General features: G+C 37.3%; 1 protein-coding gene across 5 annotated transcripts in view; it reads left to right on the top strand.

Moving 5' to 3' along the window:
• Positions 1-21,521, top strand: part of CHD9 (chromodomain helicase DNA binding protein 9) — an 85,159-nt gene that overhangs the window by 22,836 nt on the left and 40,802 nt on the right. For 4 of the 5 annotated variants that reach the window (XM_056500513.1, XM_056500510.1, XM_056500511.1 and 1 more), the window contains exons 5-6: positions 10,703-11,037; positions 20,256-20,367. In XM_056500513.1, the coding sequence (XP_056356488.1) occupies positions 10,703-11,037; positions 20,256-20,367 (447 nt within the window). Of the gene's footprint in view, positions 1-9,230; positions 9,564-10,702; positions 11,038-20,255; positions 20,368-21,521 lie in introns of those variants that run through there. The other variant, XM_056500514.1, reaches the window with a different exon arrangement.

Genomic DNA, 21,521 nt, shown 5'->3' with positions numbered 1-21,521 from the left:
CATCTTTTACATACTGCCTGCTCAGGAGATAGCCCATATTTGAAAATAATTTCAGTGTTAGTAGCATATCATATATGTGTATATAATGCTATTGAGCAGCATATTGAATTGCAAACCAGAATTTGTTTCATAAATTGACAGGAAGACTCTTTGAAGAGATATTCATGGCCTGACAATTTAGTTTTAGTTTGTATCTTGGAAAGAAAAGTTAGCCTTAGTGTTAAAGGAATCGTTGCAAATATTGTGGTTCTGAGACTTTTGTGTATTTTCTTAGAGTTTGAAACACTGTTTCAAAACGATAGTCCTACTAATAGGTTTTTAAAATAATCTTAAGTAATCTTAAAAGGAATTGTTTCACTGCACCTTATTTTTGTAATGAGTACCACAATACAGAGATTTCTTTACTAGTATTTTAAACAAACTCACAAGAAAAAAGTAGCTCTTGTGCTTTTTGAGACTTGCATCATGCTATGGCTTCAGGATCTGTTTGTATTCCTCAGAATGTAAGAAGATGCAGTACAATGCATTGGTTTCTATCTTTAAGTCATTGCAGTTGTCCATGAGGCCTAGGTATGGCTTAGCCTGATGTGTAAATTTTGCTGTAGCAGGAACTTCGGTCCTTGGAACGCTTAAAAGCAGAAACCAGCTGTTAGAGAACCCAAGCTGTCACGGGGTAGGCAGGTAAATTATTTAAGGAACATCTGAGTGACAAAACCAGACGTGTCTTACTGTCTTTGAGTTCAGTAAGAACAATTTTTAAAATAAATTAGGCAAATTTATTTTGATGTGTCTGTATTGTAGCTCCTATTTATATCATCCTTTGGAGGATTCTTTGACATGCAATCATGCAGTGTTTGAAATCTGATCAACTCCTGACACCACATGAGAGATATGTTTTCTGGAGCCAGCCCAGTGCACTTTCTGACTTAATGTGGTTTAATTGCAAATGTGTAAAGGCTTTGAGTGATTTTAGATTTCAGAAATGGTGGCCCAGCCTTGCTTGTTGGGCACAGAGGTACAGGGGAGCTCCTGCCTGTGACCATGCTTGGGAATGCCCTTGGCAGCACACTGTGGTCTCTAACCAGGCTGTCACTCTGCTCTGTGTTGGTGACAGTTTTCTGCTGACTTCAGCTCTGTTAAAGATAAAAATTTCTCTTTTCTTGGCCTTTACAGTGGGTCTAGTCCTGCCACTTTTGCTAGTAGCCCAACTCAGTTGAGGTTAGAAACATAACCATAGCAGTAATTTTTCAAAACCTGTCTTGCAGCTTTCTTTTTTTTTTGCAATGTTTTCTGTTTGATCCTGATCAAAAGTTATTTTATGGTTACTACTGTGAAGCTCTTGGATGCTATGTTCTTTCTCTAGAAACTTTATAGGAGGCTTTTGGGGGAAAAAATAGTTCATTTTTTTTGCTTTTTTGGGTTTCATTTGCCTGAGAGCAAACTGTTGTTCCCCAGTAGTATCCTCTGACTTGGGACTTCTTATTTTTGAACCATCACCCTTTCTGATAAATTCCTTTTCTTTAAGCATCTTGTTTTACTCCTTAACTAGGGGGAAGGATTTTCTTCATGAATATTTAATTGAGAAAACTAGATTCAAGAGAAGTAGTTTCATTAGGTTAGCATATATGCTAAAGGACTCCTTTGAATTGAAGATTCTGGCATATAAAACTGTTAAAGTAGTTCATTGAAGCTGAAACAAAAAATATGTAAGTTTTTTGAAGTGGAAGAAATATGCCCCCTCTTTGGCTGAGATGGAAATATGCTGTGCAGTCAGAACTGATATTAGTGACTCCCCAGCTGTTGATGTTAAAAATAATTTTCCCAATTTCTGTCATGTATTTTAGTGTTAAGTGCTGGGTTTAGCATTAAGTGCTGGGTTTTTTTTAATCTCACTGAAATTATAAATGCTGAAAATACTTTGGATACCCTGTAAGATACTGAGTAATACTATCAAAAAGAAGAGGCATGTTCAAAGATTAAGTCGACTTTAAAACTTAACTGCTTCTAGGGAATAAAATTATTGTAGAGAGATGTTAGATGCTAGCCTTTCTGAATATGCAGTCTGTTTTGATTTAAAGATCTTTCATGATTGGTATTTCCCTCTTAGTCAAATGATACCTATTTTTCACATCTGTCATCTTGTCAACAATACTTCATTGTTCTGCTACAAACAAGCACTGAAAATGCATACTTTAAAAAAAAAGAAAAAAATTAAAAAGAAGGCTGCCAATATTATCATAAGATCATTTCCTGGGGATTGCCCAAGACAATGATCCATTGCAGCATGTTTTTCCAGTAGCCTTTATACTTTGAATAAGCTGGTTCACTTACATTCTAATTGAATTGGTTTATACTATTGCAGTCAATGTATTATAAAATGTGAGCAGAATTTGGTAATTTAGGCTGTTAAAGCATGCTGTGGAAGAAAAGCTACCTCTGTGCTTTGTTCAATGTGTGGTTGTTTCTCTGACCTAGCCTGACTTCCCTTTCTGTAGATATTTGCAGAAGTGAGGCACTGAGACAAAAGGTGGGCAGCTTCCTGCTGGTTCTGAGGAGTTCTTGCCCACTTGCCCTTCCTTTCATCCCGTCAGCAGGTTCAGTGACTCCTCCAAGTAGCAGAAGAGTACCAAGAATAGACCATGGAAGGTTGTGCAGTTCACAACTCTCCACACCCAGAATGTCTTCTGAATCCAGGCTAATAACAAACTCAGAGATTGGAAGAGCTGGGGGATAGTGGAAGGAAATACTGACAGCAGTAAACTTCCTAAGGATGAAAGTGGTTTTTTTTTCCAATCATAAAAATGTCTTCTTATAAGGTTACTTTCAAGAGAGATGTAGTGGGAACACTGTAACTGAAATTTTGACAAGAACCAAAGACCATTAAGGTCCTGTTACTTTTTCTTGTTCAGAAATGGATACTCTGCTGGTTTTTAGTGTGATTGGGACACACATGCTGAAGCTACCTTGGATGTTGGGATTAAGGGAAAAGAAAGCTCTTTATGTGTTGTTCTTTTTGAAGGTAGTGTGGATGGGTTTTTGTCTTCTGGTCTTCTTCTTTGGTTGGTAAGAAAAAAAAAAAACATGAGAAAATAACTTTCTAAGTGGCATACAAAAGTGGTGGTCATATAGAACATGGGTGATTAAGTGGCAACTTGTGAAGATTCAGTTTAATTTTGAGTTTGTTGCAATTTGGTTTTCTGTTCTGAAGAGTTCTGCAGTCAGTTCTTCATTATTTTACCTTTAAAGGATTTAAAATGATTTTGTCACCTTAAATGAGAGCAGTTTCAGATAATGTTATGTTTTTCTGGAGTTTAAAAGGTCATTAAAAAATGGTGGGGATAGAAGCTGTCTGGCTTTGTGTTAAATAAACTTTTCAATTGTAAAATGAGGCATATTTATGTGTGTGTGTTGCAGAAGAAGCAAATTTTTATCTGTACTGTCCAAGATAGTGTTGGCTTATGTTAGATTTCAGTGGATAAATATATTTTAGAGCTTTACCAGAGGATTTGAACCCTAATGACTACTCTTTTTAAAACAGAAATATCTGATTTTTCTTGTCCGTAGCTATTTGGTGATGTATTTAACAGACTTATTTCCAGATGCCCACATAAGACTTGTTTCAAACAGTGAACTGAAACCTGAATTACTTTTTATAGAGTAGAGAGTTCAGTCATCCCTGTTTTTTATGGAGTAAAGTAATTGCAAAATTTGTGAGGGTAAGTTTAGACAATAATGCAGTAAATAAACAGCAGTTTTTTTGCTGGACCGTTTTGACCCTTAGATTAAAGAAGAAAACCTTAAAGTAGAGGTAGAGGTATGGCATGACTGCATTTGATCTGAGCATAGTAACTCAATAGTGAATCCACCAGGTGTCTTGGATATGATAGTAACATTTTTTTCATGGCTTTCATGGCGCCCATGGCTTTCTCATAGTAAGTGTAGTGATATTGCCTAGTGCACCATGAGTTGTGCCCTGCATCAGGCTTAGACCCATGCAAATTCTGAGTGTTCTGGCCCTGCATGTGAAAAAGAGCACAGAGGAGTTTTGCTGAGACAGTGGGTTTTGTTGGCATTGTCTGCCATTTTCCAAATAGCTCTTATATTACAGACTGGAACCCAAGGGAAGTGGGTTCATGATGGGCACAGAACACCAAGCCACTGAAAACTGAAACACATTAAATGCAGCAGCTTGGCAGAGCAAGCAGGATGAAGTTCTCAAGTTCTTTCATTTCCTGGCAATTTAGTCTACTCCATTACATAGTGCCTCCTTTAAGAGTTATCGTGCAAATTATACACAGTTTTCATACCACTACTAAATATTCAGAAAAAGATTCTAGCTATAGTTGGCACTGAATCCCAAAATACTTTCTTCAAACAATCTCTTCCAAATGGAAGCAAAATGTGTGCTGCAGACTCATTCTGTAACTTCTGATGATGCCTCTGCAGCATGTCCAGGTTAGCAGCTGCTTCCATGGATGTGATCGTCCCCCATGAATGATAAGGCAGGTCACTGGTTAAGAAACTGCAACTAATGACAACTATGGTGTCTTCACTATATTAGTGGCAAACCATGATTACTGATATTATTACTGGGTTCTGTAGCACTGAGATGTGAAACAACACCCTATGTGGAGAGAGTGTGACGTACCAACAGGTGCATGTTTCATCTTAGAAACATAACCAGTTTAAGGTTGTTGACCTTTCCATTAGTGTTTTCATTTCCACAGAAATTTAAAATTTGGTTATAAGCACGGTGCTAAATGCCTTGTGAGGCATAAACCACATTCACATTCCAAATCACAGATGTATGTTCTGAAGTGACTATTACACAGATAAAAACTGTTGTCTGGCCACAGTGCTGTAATTGGTAGCCATTCATTTACCAACATTATAGACAGCAAGTATGGAAGATGAAAAATATAGATTATCACCCGGTATTTTTTTTAAGTCTATATGTAGCATGTCTGTTTTAATTTGGGTTAGGTTTCATAAATGTGTGTCTTGAAATTCTGTATCCATTAAACACTGAGACATTCATTAATAGTTATAATAAGCTAGAAAAAGAAGGAAGTATATTATCAGCATATTGAAAGAACCACAATTTGAAATATTTCATTGGCTCTCTTAATAGTTCCATACATGCACCAAAGAGAATGGAAAAATGATAGAATCCCACAGATCTTCATTTGACAGTGCTCTTGGCTTTGTGAAGCAATCCCAGCAGATGGTGTGGGGCAACTGTTGAACAAGAAAATAAAATGAAGTTCAGAAGGAACTCTGGAGGGAGCTGTCTCTGGAGTAAAGAAACCCTCTTGCATATTTAGGTGATCTTCCCATTAATTGTGCAGAAGTAGCCTGATTCACTGAAAATCTCATTTCAGTTTACTGTCTAAAGAAAATATAGTCTGTTGGGTTTGCCATGCAGCAAAGGAGATGCCTTTCTGTATGGATGTGTGGTGGCACACATGGATAGTTTAAGTAACCTTCTACAGACTCTGTCGAGGCTATGAGTTTTTGGGGGTTTTTTTGTCATGCAATTTTTTTATTTGTGCTATGGTTCTGATATTAATACTGTTTTGGTGACTTGACATACACAAAGAGATGCCTTGTTGAGTAATAAATATGAACAAAGGTGATGTAGTAATGCATGAAGGTAGTTTCCAGGTGGCTAATTTTAGCTGATTTTAGTGCAGTTGATATCAAGGTCATCTTGATTTCCTGAGGACCTGGTAGACTGTCAAGAACCTGTTAGGCTCTCAAGGCAGACAGTACTTGGTCTGAGCATCGTCCTGCAGGTGTGTACTGCTACCAGCAGAAGTGAGAGGATCACTCGAGGCATTGCAGATGTAAACCTCAGCTTTCTGTTGTTAGACTCCATAGGGTCATAATTTAGCTCTTAGTGATAGCTAATCTAAGTGGTCAGTAGATCCACATTATTTCAATAACATGCCTTGTATAATTCAATCACAAATGTGTGATTTGTTAAAATTTCAGAGAAGAGGATAGTAAGTTCCTTGAGTGTATCAAGAATGGGTGTGAATTCAGAGATACTTAGTCTGAAAGGTTTTGTGCACACCCAGAATTGAAAGTAATGTTTTTCTATTGTGAATGGCCACACCTAGCGTAGGAAAGGTGTTCTTACAGTGGAAGCCATGTTTTACTATTGGAATGGATAAGGCAGGATTTGGAAGGATTTTCTAGGAGGTAGAAGTCAAACTTCTCGGTATGAAACTTCTCCTTAGGGCTTCCTTTGTAGTGATAGGCAGGGGATGTGAAGGAATTTTTTGTTGTGGAGCAAATGAAGATGGGTGTAGGCTTTAGATGAGGAAAACCTGATATCTATAAGCGTTGAGCATGGTGGTTTGTCTTTGCTGGGGGAAGGACTGTTATGTCAGTGAAGGTCTTCAAATGCATGTCCTATGCAACCACAACAAAGTGTTGGAGGAAATGCCTTTCTGTGAAAAGCCTACTCAGCAGAGTACTGCTGGCTATTAGAAAGATGCTGTCATGATCCTGCCTTTGGTTATTGCCTGGTAACTTGACTGCTTTTACATAGTTTAACTAAGAAATCGTTCAGATATGTGTAGGGTACCTTCTACTCCTATGAGACAGCATGTCAAATTCCCTTGAATTGTGCCAAAAGGATGCTCCCCTAGCTGTGGATCAGGGCATGTATGGGGAATTCTACAGCTGTTGTCTGATCTTTTCCCTGAATATTTTTCTGGGCCAGCTCTGTGGTGTGAACACCAGCAGGGCCCGTACCTGCTGCTGTTGCTAATGGCTTTTGCAGGCAGCAGCAGTAGTGTGAATTTGAGGTGATTCCTGCCAATTTCCCTTCTGCCCACAGGATTGCGTGGAGCAGCAGGGAACTGACAGGAGGCTTGTTCCCTGCACTCGGCTGCTGCTTGGCAAAGCCATTAGCAGCAGCAGATACCCTGGAGCTCCCTCTGTGCAGACTCAAGACAACATTGCATTGCTTTGCATTCGCTCATGTTTGGATGATTATCTTTGCAATCGTGAAAAGTACAAACCTATTTTTCCAAATAAAATCTTCAGGTTTTAAATATGGGGTGGCCTCAGGGTTTTCCCTTCTACCTTCTCCTGTATGTTTGTCAGTTAAAATTTCATTCTTATTCTAGATGGAATAGGTTTGTAAGCCATTGGTGAGAGGATATATTCCTTTAGGATGTTTTCACTGTGTTCCGTCTCTATGAGGGGGAGGGGTATTTTCAGCTTGCAAAAAGCTTTGCTCTTTTTTCTGTAGGTGCTGGTGAACCTTTGAAATGGTTTTCATTGATGAAAGATTACAAGATGATTTACAACTGTTCAATCATTTTATAGCTGTGCATATTTTTGAATCATGAAATTATTATCAGAATAAAAGAGCTCTGCTGGATTATATGGCTTTTGTTGCTAAGTACATACAGATCCTGTCCTCTGTAGAGCAAGCGTGTTTTCCATTCTAATCTCAACACATTTGTGTTGCTTTCCAGTTTTGGTTTTTGTGACAATGGTGACTTTCTTGATGAAGGTTTGATTACAGATTTATTTGGTTTAGAATGGCTGGCTGGTGCCTTCCTGCATCTTCATGAATGTCATTTCCATGTGGTTAGAAATGTCATAGCAAAATTTTAAAAACCCCATGGTCTGGGATTTCTAACAAATAGCTTAATGTTTGTGCAGTGCAAGAAACAGAACTCGGAAGGGATAGTACAGAGCAAGACACAGAGGAATTATAACATAGAGGAGCCTCGTCCAGCATACTCACAGCTCTACAGTAAGAGTGTAGTAAATGTTGTTGAGGAATAAATTGGGAAGCAGCTTTTAGCTCTGAGAAAATGGAGCAAAGATACTTTGTTTTAAAAGAATAAAATATCTAGAAAGAAACCATAAAAGGATTAATGAAAAAGCCACCAATTCTGGTTTACCTACTTAATTATTAAACATTTTTTTGTTTGTTTGTTTCTGGCCCAGAAATGTTCAAGAACCAACCCATGTAACAGTAACAGCTTTAGTAGCATTTGGCTTTTAGAGTTGAAATTATACCAAGGATACATTAGGATATTTTTTGTTTGTTTAGCTGATCTCAAAATATAGAAGAGTTGGTTATTTACCATTTTTACTAAGATATGAAATAATAACCCTAAATAAATCCTTGTAATTTAGTATAGCTACTGTAAGCATAATGTAGAAACATCTAAGCTAGAGCTCTCAAAAGTAAAATTGAAATGCAGTAATTGTCCTTGTGCTGCTGCTGCATATTTCAGAAATATCCTTGAATTCAAGTGGTATTGTTAAGAAAATAATTAAAGTATTGGTACCACTAGTGATTCTACTGGACAAGGAGCTTAATTTTGAAATTAATCTTAAATAGAAGTGAAATTGTCTTTTAGAGTAATGACTAATATTAACAATCTAAAAATCCTTGCCATATTTTAAATTTTCTATGGAAAAACATGTATCTTGGAAAATAAAGGTATATGTATATATTGAGCAAAACAGAAATCAAGTCCCAGTCTTTCTTCATTTGTCTTGAGTGGGCTTTTGAGAATCAAGGGTATTGCTAGGATGGAGCTATGCTGTCAAAAGCTTCTTGTTTGTTTTTTTTTTTAATAACCTTGCAAAAACCCCAACCTTCTTTCGGGTTTCATTTGCTATGTTCACAATACGTATTTTAAAACTTGTCTAATTTTTTTTAAAATAGCACTTTAACCTAACCTGGGAATGAAGAGGCGCTTACCAGAGAGCTGTGTCCCGAGGAGGTCTCCACTGCAGGGTCCCGCAGGTCTGGGCAGGGGCAGAGTGATAAAACCGAGCACTTCTTCCATTTTCTGTAGGAAGCAGGGAAGCCTGTCAGCAAATGATTATAGTCACTGTTACCATCTTATAGTAATGAAGGAAATGCCAGAAAAATAATGATTTTTTTAAAAATCAAAAAGTATATTGGAGAGCAAAATCTGTTGTGGATCTGCAAAAGCCATAGGCTGGGATTCGGCCGCCGTGTCCCCGTGCCCTCCCCCGGGGCTGGAGCCGCAGGGTTGCGGTGCAGCGAGGTCCTGCACGGCACCGCGCCCGGTTCCCACGGTTTTCCAGGGGAGCGAGCAGCCGCTGTGGGCGGCGCTGCGGGCGGGGAGCGGGAAGGGTTAAAGCCGATCCCCGCGGGGGTTAAACGTGGAGCCTAATGGAATAATGACGGGTAGCACCATCTGCTGGCCTAGTTCCGCGGGGAGCGGGTCTAACCAGCGCTAATATTGGCGCTGATGCCTTTTGATGCTTTGTGCGTTTCTTTCCGCGCTTTGTTGGGATCCGGCGGTCCGCGCACGGCGGGGCCGGGCCGGGCCGGGGGCGGCGGGTGCGCGCCGGGCAGGGCGCGGGGATGCTGCTGAAGCGAGCGAGCGCTCGGGGAGGGCTGTGCGCGGCCCGGCTGCCGCTCGCTAAATAGGCCATTTAGCAATCTTCTCCCCATGCTTTTCTCCTGAGCACTGCCGGGGGTGCTGGAAAAGCGGAGGGCAAGTCTTTGTCTGACGCCAAAAATGTCTTCAGTGAAGAGGCCAAGAGGAAGGGTAAGTGAGAGCCTGAATGAGTGGGAGGAGGAGGGGTTCTTTGGGCTAAAAGGCTAATGGGATTGAATAACCTTCCTTATTACTGGCTGCTGCTGCGGGAGCCGCATCGCCATCTTGAGCTGTTCCCGAGCTGGGTCCGGCTGTTTGTTGCAGCCCCGGGGCTTTAAGGTGGCCTCGGCAGCGGCCCCATCCGTGCCTCCCGCCCCCGCCGCCCATGAGGCACCTATAGAACATGTATCCCGGGAAGTGCGCGGGGTTTGGCCAGAAAATGTGTTTGGAAATCCCTGCTGGCTTTTCTTCCTGCTCTAGGCAGAGGCGCGTTTACGGGTGAGAACGTAACATAACTGTTATCTGCTGGGGTTTTGTGTTTGAATAGGAAATTCTTTCCATTCCTCAAAGGGGGAGGGGAGGAAAGCAAAAACATGTCTTCTGGCTGGCTGCAGGAGAGGCTCATCAGCCCCGTAAACAATTCTGCGTCCATGAAACGGGCATTAAAAACCCGAAGATAAAAACAAGTTACGTCTTTTATCCGAGTCATGGAGTGTACGTTGATCTGAATAAAAGAAACGCTGCTTTCTGATCCGTTTATGGAGATAGAGCTGTGTAATTTTAGTTTTGGTTTTATCTTTTGTCTGTTTTTTAATCTTGGTGTTGTTCGAGCATCTGTTGTGTTCGTCACCGAGTTAGTCCTGTAGATCATTCATCTGCTTTAAGGTAACTGCGGTCCTGGTATCCTACCAAAGGGCAAAACACTGATGCTATTACCTTTAGGAGCTCCTCACTTTTTCATATTTTACTGGAGGTGTTGGACGTGTGTGTCAAATGTATGGGCATGCTGCAAAGGTTAAGGATTGGTTTCTTTAATTACAGAGGTGGAGAGAAGGCTGAGAGAATTTCAGAAGGATATTTTTTACTGACTTTGAGTACTTGGATTGGTTGTTTTAAGCCAACAATTGATGTAGTTATTTTGAAACCCACGCCATTCTGTGGTATAAACTGAATTCCTCATTTTTTGTGTCTGCATAAGTCTCTGGCAGTTACAGTTTTTAAAAATGCATATCCTTGGCAAAAATGTTTGCGCTTTTCCTTTATATTTTTTTAAATAAAGGGATTTAATTTACTTTTGTTTCTTGCTACAGCCTCCTTCCAAGAAGACTGATGGTTCAGGATCATATACTAAGATGCAGAATACCCAGGTGAGGGCAACGTCTGAAAAGAAGCAGAAGAAAAAAACAGACTCAGAAAGTAAACAAGAGAAAGCGAATCGCATAATATCTGAAGCAATTGCGAAGGCAAAAGAAAGAGGAGAGAGAAACATTCCACGCGTAATGAGCCCTGAAAACTTCCCCAGTGTTTCAGCTGAAGGAAAAGAGGAAAAGAAGGGTAGAAAAGTTAAATCCAAGCCAAAGGATAAGGAGTGTAAAAAGCCGAAAACGGGTTCCTCATCCAAAATTAAGGAGAAAACAAAAATTGGGTAAGTAGATTAAAACATTGTCTTCTCTTCAGACTGTAAATCCTTGATTAAAATGGAAACTGCTTACTGATAATAAAATGTTCTCTTCCACTTCCTACACAAAATTCTTCCTGATTAAGTCCGTGTGTGGACTCTCTCATTCAGGGACAAGAATGCTTTGTTTTCTCTTCAGATAAAATCACTGTAGGAGTGTCCTTTTGAAAGCAATTATTTAAAATACATATTCTAAAATACTCTGTATTCACTTTGAAGCATAGACCCAAATATCTTTCATGTAGTTTTGTAATCCATTCTGACTCCAAGATAAATTATTATGGATTATTAATGCTGTTTTTATCAATTTTGGCATGTAGCTTCAATACATGTGCTTGATAAACTGCACAGGGAAAAATTGAAAGTTCAACTAACTCGTAGGCAAGAGAATATTCTTACAGATATAATTTGTATCAAAAGTAAAGCACATACTGGAAAGATTAAATTCTAAGAACTTTGTAGTCTTTACTTACATCGGTTTAATCTGCCCTCTTAAAAATTTTGCAGACTCAGCTGGGTCAAGTTGGGTGGATACCTTGGGATGAGGAGCTTTCTGAAGGCTTTAGGTGTTAAAATGCTCCAGGGGTTTCAGAAACTGGCTCCTCTTGGGACTCCAGAGCAAAACCATGTTGGCTGTTTACTTTTAAAGGAGAGTGTGTGTTTTCCAATGTTAAGTATGTCAGTCAGAACTTGAAATGGAAATCTTAGCTACAGTCTTGATTTTTTTTTTTTTTTAAATCCATGTTCTTTTTGCAGTAGCAGAAATATTAACTGGCATATCTCTCAAATTTAAATGTCTCATATACATATGTATATTTTAATGTATGGAGCAGAAGTGAATGTTCTTTTAACCAGCCTATATCTCAGCGTTTTTTTCTTCTAGAGATCAGTGATTTTCTTACATGTGTGAAGTAAAAAAATTCTGAGTAGTTATCCTGTAGTATGAAAGTTACTGCTCTGTACCCAACTTCATTATTAACATGGACTTTCATGGTGTTAGTTTCTTTTTATTCTGTTTATGCGTTGACATATGATGTTGCTTGTAAGTGCACTAAGTGGTGCTTCCTTTTCTTTTTTTCTCCATCTTGTTCAAGGTGGGATTTTGGATGTGTACTTCCAAAGTTGATTTCACTTAGGTTTCTGAATTTATTCATGTTCTGTAACAAACATTTTGTGGGTCTGTCTAATCAGAAAACTTATATTGTTGTTTAGGTAGTGTCAGTTTCATGGAACCTTGTGTTTTGTCCTTAGTATGCTTTTTATTCATTCTTTCGGATAGTTGACAAAACCTGACAAATTATCATCCCTATGATACACTGCATAGTTGCCATAATATTTTTACTGTTATTAAATGAACCAAGAAAAAAATAAAGAAAAAAATTAAACTTAGCTACAATTTATGATTCTGCACTCAGTTTTGTCTTGGTGAAATGCTGTGCTGTACACATCCCTTAGGATCAGTTTTCAGGATTTCATCAGACAGCATCAGTTGAGAAAGAGACGTTTCTCAAACTGTGTTTTTAATCATGGTGTTTGTGTTTGATGCCAAGTCTGTGCAAGCTGCTAGAGGAGCTCCTATTTAATTGTGGTCAATGTTTCATCATTTTGCATGGAGCTGTGAGGGTTTGGCTTCCCATTATTTACCAGTTGAATCAGCTAATGCACCAGTAGCACTCTGCTAACTTAGTCCTGTTGCCAGGTATTGCTTTCATTATGTAGGATATATCCCTAAAGATGGGGCAGTCAGGTCCTCGTAAGGAGCTGTGGAAAGTCTTCTAGAACCACATATTGCAGATTTCCGTTCATGTTCACAGAATTCCATTTTATTTAGATGGACAGCAGCAAATCAGATGTTTTGAGACATCTGGATACTTCATTTTTGTATCCAAGCAGATTAATGTGTTGTGTTGAATTAGCACTATTGTATATTATTGATTTAAATACATAAAATAAAAACAAAGAATTGCTTAGCAAAGAATACACCAGGGATTTTGCAGAGCAGCAATTGCAATAAGGCCTTCATTTTTTAAAAAGAATAATCTTACCAAACTCTGCTTTCTGTGCAAATGTAGCTCCTGATATTATAGCAGAGCGATTACTACGAAATCACTATATTTGTCTTTTCAACCATGGTTAAAAATTTCTGTGATTAATAAAATTTGTTTTATTTAGAGAAAGTAAAAAATAAATAATAGGGAGTTTTGAAGACTAAACAGCTCTTGTAAATGTTCTGTCCTATCTTCTGTTATTAGAAAATATTTCTTAATGAATCCAAGCACATCCTTGGAATTATATTGTTAAGTCAAAATAGGATTGGGTTTTTAAGCGTGTGGGTTGCTCCATTGATTTTCTCGTTACCTTAAAATAAACTTTGACTGAATCTTGGGAGAAGATTTTACTATGCTAAAATAATACCTCTGAAAGACAAGTGCTTTATTGGGCAGGAAGGAAAGGGAGATCTCAGTTCAATGAAAATGGTTTTCTTCTTTGGAAGGGAAGATTTTTGAGATCTGTTTAAAGTGGGATAAAAAAAGAATTAAAATTCTTTTTCAATAAGTAATGAGAAAAACTTTATAAATGTGCATACATATATTTGTATATATGAGTTTCCTTGCATTTAATCAGAAAACAAAATCTCAAGTCCCCTCATGTTTTAAAAAGATAAGTAAACAAATTCTGTTTGCTAGAAGCTATTATGAACTAATTTTTCTGCAAGCAGTGTAGTAGTGATGAAACCTTGAAGCCACTAAAGGTTTACAGTTAAAAAAAAAATAAAACTATCAATATACCTTTTTAACAGTAGTGGAGAGTTTGCTATTCCATTTTAGGAGTTTTACTGCACTATGTCCATCCCAGATTTCTTTTCAGCCAGGGTTTTCTATAGCAAACTCATTTAACTTACAGAACTGTTAAATCTGTTGATTTAGTTTGGATTTGGAGTGTCAGAGCAATGCAGGAGGCAATGCAGAGTTAGGTGTGTTTGAGAAGATCTGAAGTCACATGTACTTTTGTGGTGACTCCTTTTTCATTTTTGCAGGCCAGCAGGGAGGTGAGTGATTTCAAACAATAACAAATATATTGATTTATTCTTTTTTTTTCTTTTGAGAAATGTTTGAGAAACAGTTTTGATCTGGTCTTTCATATCTCTGCTTGCAACAAATACAGCCTGTTCAATACAAGCACAGTTGTACCCTCTGTAGCCCAGCACTCAAACAGCAAACTCTTATTTACATTGTGATTATAGAGTTTGATCACTTACAGGGCTTTTGTCTGTGTAGCAGACAACACTTCTGTGTTGCTCTGGAGTAGGATTTTCAGAGTTCCTGTTGAACTGTAAATGCTGCTCCTGTAGAACTGGAACTCTAATTGCTGAACAGACCTTGATAAAATTACCTGGTAGCCATCAGTTTAAAAAAAAAAAACAACAAAAAAACAGGCTTTAAATGGTAATACGGCACAGATTTTACTGAAATTGAGTAGCCCTCATCTGGGATCAAGATGAGTTTTAACTACTGTGTCTAGATTTAGGGAGGAGGATGGTTTTTTCATAAGTTACTGATTTTTTGCTGCTTTAACAGTCAGTTTGTGTTTGGTGGCTTTATGTTAACTTTATATTTTCCTTAGTAATAATCTGAGATCTACATGTATAGGAAAAATTTATAGCATGATTCATTCCAATTTATGATCGCTAGTTAAAAATTGCTAGCAGTTACTTTCTAGGCAAGCTATAGTTTATTTCTAAAGGTGAGGGTTAAGGTTATATTTATCTGAGCTGTGAAGACAGAGAAATAATGCTTATTAATTTAATCAAGTCTATTAGAACTGGGTTCTGTGATTAGTAAAGTTTCTGTGCCTTAAGTATTGGTGAAGATAAATGACTAAATTATATTATTACCAAGAACATTGTAAGGGTATGACAGAAATTATTAGAAGAATTTATGTATAATATATTAAGTATTACCAAGTTAAGTTAACCAATTTGCTTTATGCATTGATTACTGATTAAATTAATTCTTCAAAATTTGCTTTACAATTTTTCTTCAGACAGCAGAATCACTTTTCATATCCTGGCTATTTACCAAGGTGTGTTGACATTTAGGAATCTATTTAAACCCTTTCATATTTTTGCAAAGAACTTGTTTCCATTTATAAGCTTTTTCTCATTGATTCTACTTCTTCCATCTAAGGTGATGCATATTTAATCTAAAAAGTCTACTTCTTACCACTTGATGTGAAGAATTATGAATTTGTGAACATTCTCTTGTTCAAAAAAGTAGATTGGCATTTAGGTTTTATAGCTCTCAACGTATTCCCACCTACTCAAACATAAAATTAAATATCACAGCCCTGATGAAGAGCAACAGCTCTGCACTGGTGATGTAAAGGACAATATCAGTCAAATACATTTAGGTAATTTTTTTTACTTAATCACTGCATAGTTTAAATAAATAAGTTCCCCAAATTCCAAATACTCAATTTACAAACTCTTGAGTCAGAGTGATAGTCCTTCAGTTCAAAACTGCTGGCAGAAATGACTGTGTTATTTCATGTGCTAAAAGCAATGGTGGATTTTGCTAATTAATCCTTAAATTATGTAGCAGTGAATCCAGCAAGTGGGATGTGATGCTGTGCACTGCTCAAATGAGTAAATGTCCTTGTTGCCTTGAGCCTCGAGGTAGGTCTCACAAATATTGTTTACAAGCAGTTTTAGAACCCAGGACCCTGACAGATAATCTTTGCTTTGATCTGATAGTGTTAGGATGGTTTGAAACCCTTATAAACTCAGGAGACATGGGGAGAGGAGAGGGGTGGAGAGGAGATTGTTCACCTGTCATGCTGATGCTGTATTAAGAGTAAGTAGCTACAGCTTGGATTTCCTGGGAGGCAGATGCTTGCATTGTCTTTGTGTTTCATGCCAGTGAGACAATTGCTGGTGAGCAGGTCTGTGGTCAGAGAGAAGGGGTGCTCGCTGAATCCTTGGTTCTGTTAGATCTGTTGAGGTCATTATCTTGTGTCATGATTAAAATGGCAATGACTTAAAGATTTAATCATCCTTCTGAGTTGTTGCATGTGCTGAGCTGTGACTTGGCAAAGTTTTCTCTGCTCCCAGCTTTGGTGCTTAAGTTGGGTCTAAGTGGCATCATCTAATGTTTCCACTGCAAACTATAGGGATAAAAAGTAGTGTGGCCTTATCAAATAAATAACTAAACATTTGTTCATTATTTGGCATTATTGTTTCAACATAGTGTGAGCTTGAACTGGCCAGTGGTTCCAAAAAGACTATTAGGAGTGTTTAAAAATCTGTGCATGGTCCAGAAGTTATTAATTTGAAATACAACTGGGGAAGGAGACAGTGGCTAATATTCCTGTGTTAGTATTATTTATTAAACCTGTGGTAAAAGGATAAGAGAAAATGGTTTTATACCAGCAAATTAATTCTTATTCAAGAGGATACAATATCTTGTCAGGGAAACTTGTTCTTTATTTTTTAGTTAAGTTTCTAGTGATAAAGAATTGCTAATACTGTTGATAGCGTAGGAGTTTTATTGTTAGTAATATAACAAAGTGCTTTGACTACAAATGATAATATCTGAGAGGATATTTGGGGATATTTGGACACTAATAATTAGTTACTTGGTGTTTTCGGTTTTGGGAAAACTTAAGTAAAATGATATATTAAGGGCCAGCTGTACTTCCTATTCCTGATGTACCTAGTACATATTTGCTGCCTTTTTCCTTCTATCCTCTTTAATATTTCCTTTTTCAGTCTTTGGAAGGCTTTGAAAAGTGTTCATAATTTTATTTAGAACATGGACAGTGTTTCCATCATCTTCTCTGCTATGAAACAGAAGGGGAATGGAGCACATTCTTACTGGTTTTCATTTATAAGAAAGAAGTTGCATGGCTCCTCAAATGGTGGTTCTTGGTAGCTCTAAACCATGGTAGAAGTCTTATGCTAAGTATCAGAAGTAATATTGGCTCATGAAAAATCTTTATTTTAAACCTTTTTTGTGCTGTTTCTCAACACCTTTAGTTTGTAATTATAGAAGAAAATATGTATTGAAGAAATCTACCATGTCTAATTGTAGAAATATTTATAGATGTTATGTAATAAGATAAATATAAAATTTAAAAGGCAAGAGAAAGTGAAATTGGAGTGGAGTCTGGTGATATTATTTATGCCATGTCTACAGTGTGCTGTTAACTTTTCATAGAAACAGAATAGATAGTTTCTGTTCAGAACAGTTTGTTTCAGGGTAGAAAAAGGGATTTTAGCCAGAGATCTTTATGCTTTCATGCAGAAATTTATAAACTGGCAAGAGAACTTGTTCACTCAATGAAAATTTTTCACAGAATTCATCCAGTTTACAAGCTTCTGAAAATCATTGTTTTCACATAGCAGATTTTTTTAGAAGTTTTTGGCCAAAATATGAGCAGATTGCATTTTTACTGATAGAAATGTATGACTTTAGCACCATACTGTTGTTCAGCAACTTTTGATAGCAAGGAGCATTGTGATTCTGGGCACTGGATCAGAAAGAAGTGAAACTGCATTTATTCCTCTCACTGGCACCATATCCATAAGAGAAGAAACATTCTTATCTACAACATGCAGAGATATTCAGAAAATTTCAGGGAGATGCTTGTGCAGTACTGAGGGTAGGGAATGCAAAGCAAGACACAAAAGGTGACAGATGGAATATTGTGTGTAAGGCTGCAGGGGCAGAGCAAGAAGTGAACTCCAGGAGGGGCTAAAATTAATAAAAGGAGGGAAGCAAATGTGCAAGGAAAGATGGAGCTAGAGCAGTCTAATCACAAGATACTCCATGTTCTAAAGCAGAAGGTCCTTAAAATCCTCAGCTATTCAATGGATACCACTAGAACCCACAGTAAAACCCCCATATCCCTTAATATTGTGCTTCTTGAATACCAGAGGACCCTTGGGCCTAAAATAGTAAACAGTAGCACTTGAAGTGAGAATGGGCTCTGGCTGCACAGATACAAATACTGTAAATGCAGCATGCATTTAGGGATTGTTTTAATCTAGCATTTCACAAAAGAGGATCAAAATTTGGAACAGATTGCCCAGGTACCTACCAGCTGTCAGCCTTGGAGACAAGTGGAACTTAACTGGGCTGAGCAGACAAAAAACTCTGAAGTTTGCTTCAAGCAGGGACTGCAGGTCTTCCCAAGACCTTTTCTAGCTTGACTTCTAATTCATCACTTGCTTGATAAAACAATATTCAGTTACCCCTTTTCTTCAAAAGGATGTAAGAGCAGGGAGGACATATATTGATACTTTCTACCATTTTTCCAAACCCTGAAGATGCAAACCAGGAACTTGGTGGGGTGAATATTGTTACATGAATGATCTGCCAGGAAATTCTCACTCATAAGTTTACCAGGTTTCCCTTTAAATGCATGTTAAATTTTAGCATTCAGAATTCCATTTAGCAACAATTTCAGAAGGTCAGTCGCAGTGTGCCTTGTCTGCATAATTTTGGAATATATTAGCTGATTTGACATATTAGTGACAAGTGTTAATGTAGCACTTAAATTTTATGAAACAAAGTGAGATAAAAATGGAAAAAGTGATTATCCAAGTCCGTCACTAGCAAGTGTCATATTGGACAAATACCCGAGAATACAAGTCTTAAAATAAAAACTAAGAAAAAAAGAAAGATGATTCCTAATCAGAGCTTGAAAAGTGAGGGGAAAAATGCTCAAACTAACCTTGAAGTCAGTAGGGAAACCAGTGGTATTCATTGCTGAAATTATTTCCTGTGATTATGAAACATGTTTTCTAAGTAATAATTAAACTGAGAACATCTAATGAAAAGCCAAGGACCAGAATTTACTTGTGAACAAGCAGGTGATTATGCTGACTACAGCTTCATTTCAACCTGCATCCATCAGTGCTGTTCACTTTGTGCTAGAAGTTAAAAAATTTGAAAAGCAATGAAAATATTTGTTGCTTCTGAAGATACACCTCCAATCTTTTTTAAGTCATATTGCATGTTGCTTAAACTTTCCATAGTGTTTTGGTAATTAAGCATGCTTATGTTCCATGTGAACTGTTGATCTGGACATCATAAATATATGTGTTTTCTCTTGTTTGAACATTTGCAAAGAGAAGTAAATGAGTTGTGTTTCAACCATTACATTCTCATCAATAGTATTCTCATCAGGTGACCAATATATTTGATGTTATATTGCTGTAAAATAACTTGTCTGTATAAAGACTAAAATCTTGTGCTTAATTTGTTTGTAACATGGCAGAAGCAGCTTGTATGCTGGAACACTTTCCTCACTTTCTATTACAAATCTGATCACTGTATATAGGACAGCTTTCTGTTTGTGATTTTTCTTGAATAGTTTCTCATTATTCTACAATTGTGCCACTGTAAACACATTTAAAGAAGTGTATTTGGCACATTTTCAAATATGGAAAAATATTTTTACACTCTTTAGTTAGAAACAAATTTTTGACAAATTGGTATCATGATTTACAGTGTAATCTTTAAATCCAAACAAATAATTCGTGCTTTTTCATTAGAGTTTAACTAATTTATTCAGCACAGTGGTGATTCTTAACATACTCTGATAGGTTCTAAGATTACTTACAGATGAAACTACCAGATTTTGGATATAGCTTATCTTGTTTTTTAAGGGCAAAAAAAGATGTTCAATTCCCTTATTTATACCAGTGAATGATTTATTTAAGCTTATAGAAGTTTTGCATGTCAGACAGCTTTGAATGATTTGTAGATTTTTCTCCAGAGTTAATTTTTTTGAGTAAAAATAAGGGAAGCTACATTTCACAATGGTAATTTTCTTATGATAAATCATTTAGTGTTGTCGTCTGCAGATGGCATCTCTGCTAACTTTGTGTAGTTTACCATTGTCAGTTGGTTTAAATGTTGGCTTTTGTATTTTTGTTTCTCATGTAGCAATTTAAAATGTGCATGATAATTAGGAATTTGTGATAGCAAGGTAACTGTAGAGAAGCTCACTAACACTGGTGAACAATACTGTCTGCTGTAAGGTATTTGAGACCTACTACTCATTTTTCGAACAGTGGTGCTATCCAAGTTATACATTGAGAATATGGGAATTGCTAGTGATTTGATCATGAAGTTAACACACACTGGTGTACTCAGAGGCTGGGGTTTTGTTTCTGGCAGAAAACTGATCATCACACTGGGCAAAAAGCAGAAAAGGAAAAACGAATCTTCAGATGAATTGTCTGATGCTAAGCAGACTCCACAGCAGCCACTGAAAGATGAAGAGTCACAGGTAAGTAGTTGGTAGTCTTCATTTAGAAATTTCTCTGTGTTACATCTACAGATCTTTTTCCCCTCTTTCCAGAAAGTTACACTTCCTTTGACACAGTGACAGTTAACTCTCATATTTCTGTGTATCTTAGAGGTAGAACTTTTCATCATCAGCTCAGTTGAAAATCAGAAAATCCTACAAGGTAGAATCCCTTTTCTGTAGTGGGACATCAGTGCCCTGCTTGTGTCTCTTTAATTTCAGTACAGAAGCCCATAGATTTGAGACTGTAATACTCATACTGAGCTGGCAGTTAGACCTGATCCTTACTTTGGCTGAGTGTAAAAATGCAGAGCTTGCCTAACAGACAGGAGGACATTTGTCAGTGAAGCTGCCTCTTTGAGAACTTTTAAAAGGGTTGTTTCAAGCATTGAAAGTGTTTTGGGGTTGTTTTTTCTGAGCTCTGCTTCTGTAGAAACTGAAAGAACAGATTTCTTGCAGTGTTGGATCTGAAGGCAGCAATGATCAATATGCTGATGTGCTCTAGTTGCTTGTGGAATACTTCTGAAGGAAGTGCCAGATGTAGAATTGAAATGGTCAAGTCATTCCCTTGAGAAATAGCTCTCTTGTAACTTTCTGCATTTTTTTCCATAATAATCACACAGCTAATTATTTTTAAAACTTGTGCACAAAGAAGCATGAATTGTTGATAAGAATTTATATTCTATTTATGTTTGCATTAGTAACAGAATTACAACTTCTTGCTTTAGGGCAATCTCCAGTAAAGTAAGGTTATGTGCTGGAAATGCACAGGTTTTTATCCTGTGGCAATTCCATCCACAGAGGCAAAATCAGCATTCAAAATAAAGTGCTGTTGAGTAAAAAATAATTGCATTAGTTGATAATAGTTGTCAAAAAAACAAGTATGAGATACTGAATTGCCCTCTGGTGTTTCACGTATAATAATGCTGGAGGGGAAGAGGGATCAGAAGCCATTTCCCAGAATGACTTCTCATTAACTGAAGTGATAGCTTGTCTTTGGTAAAGGTTACCTGAAAGGGTCTGTAACTTTTCAGTTGTGTTTTGTTATCAGATAGACATAAATTTATAGGCCAACAAATGTAATATAAAAGACTGAAGATCAGTTCTTTCCTGGGCTTATTATGACCTGCTGGAGG

Source organism: Oenanthe melanoleuca, chromosome 11 (assembly GCF_029582105.1).
Source record: "Oenanthe melanoleuca isolate GR-GAL-2019-014 chromosome 11, OMel1.0, whole genome shotgun sequence".
Classification (NCBI taxonomy): Eukaryota; Metazoa; Chordata; class Aves; order Passeriformes; family Muscicapidae; genus Oenanthe; species Oenanthe melanoleuca.
This window is presented reverse-complemented; position numbering and strand designations above follow the sequence as displayed.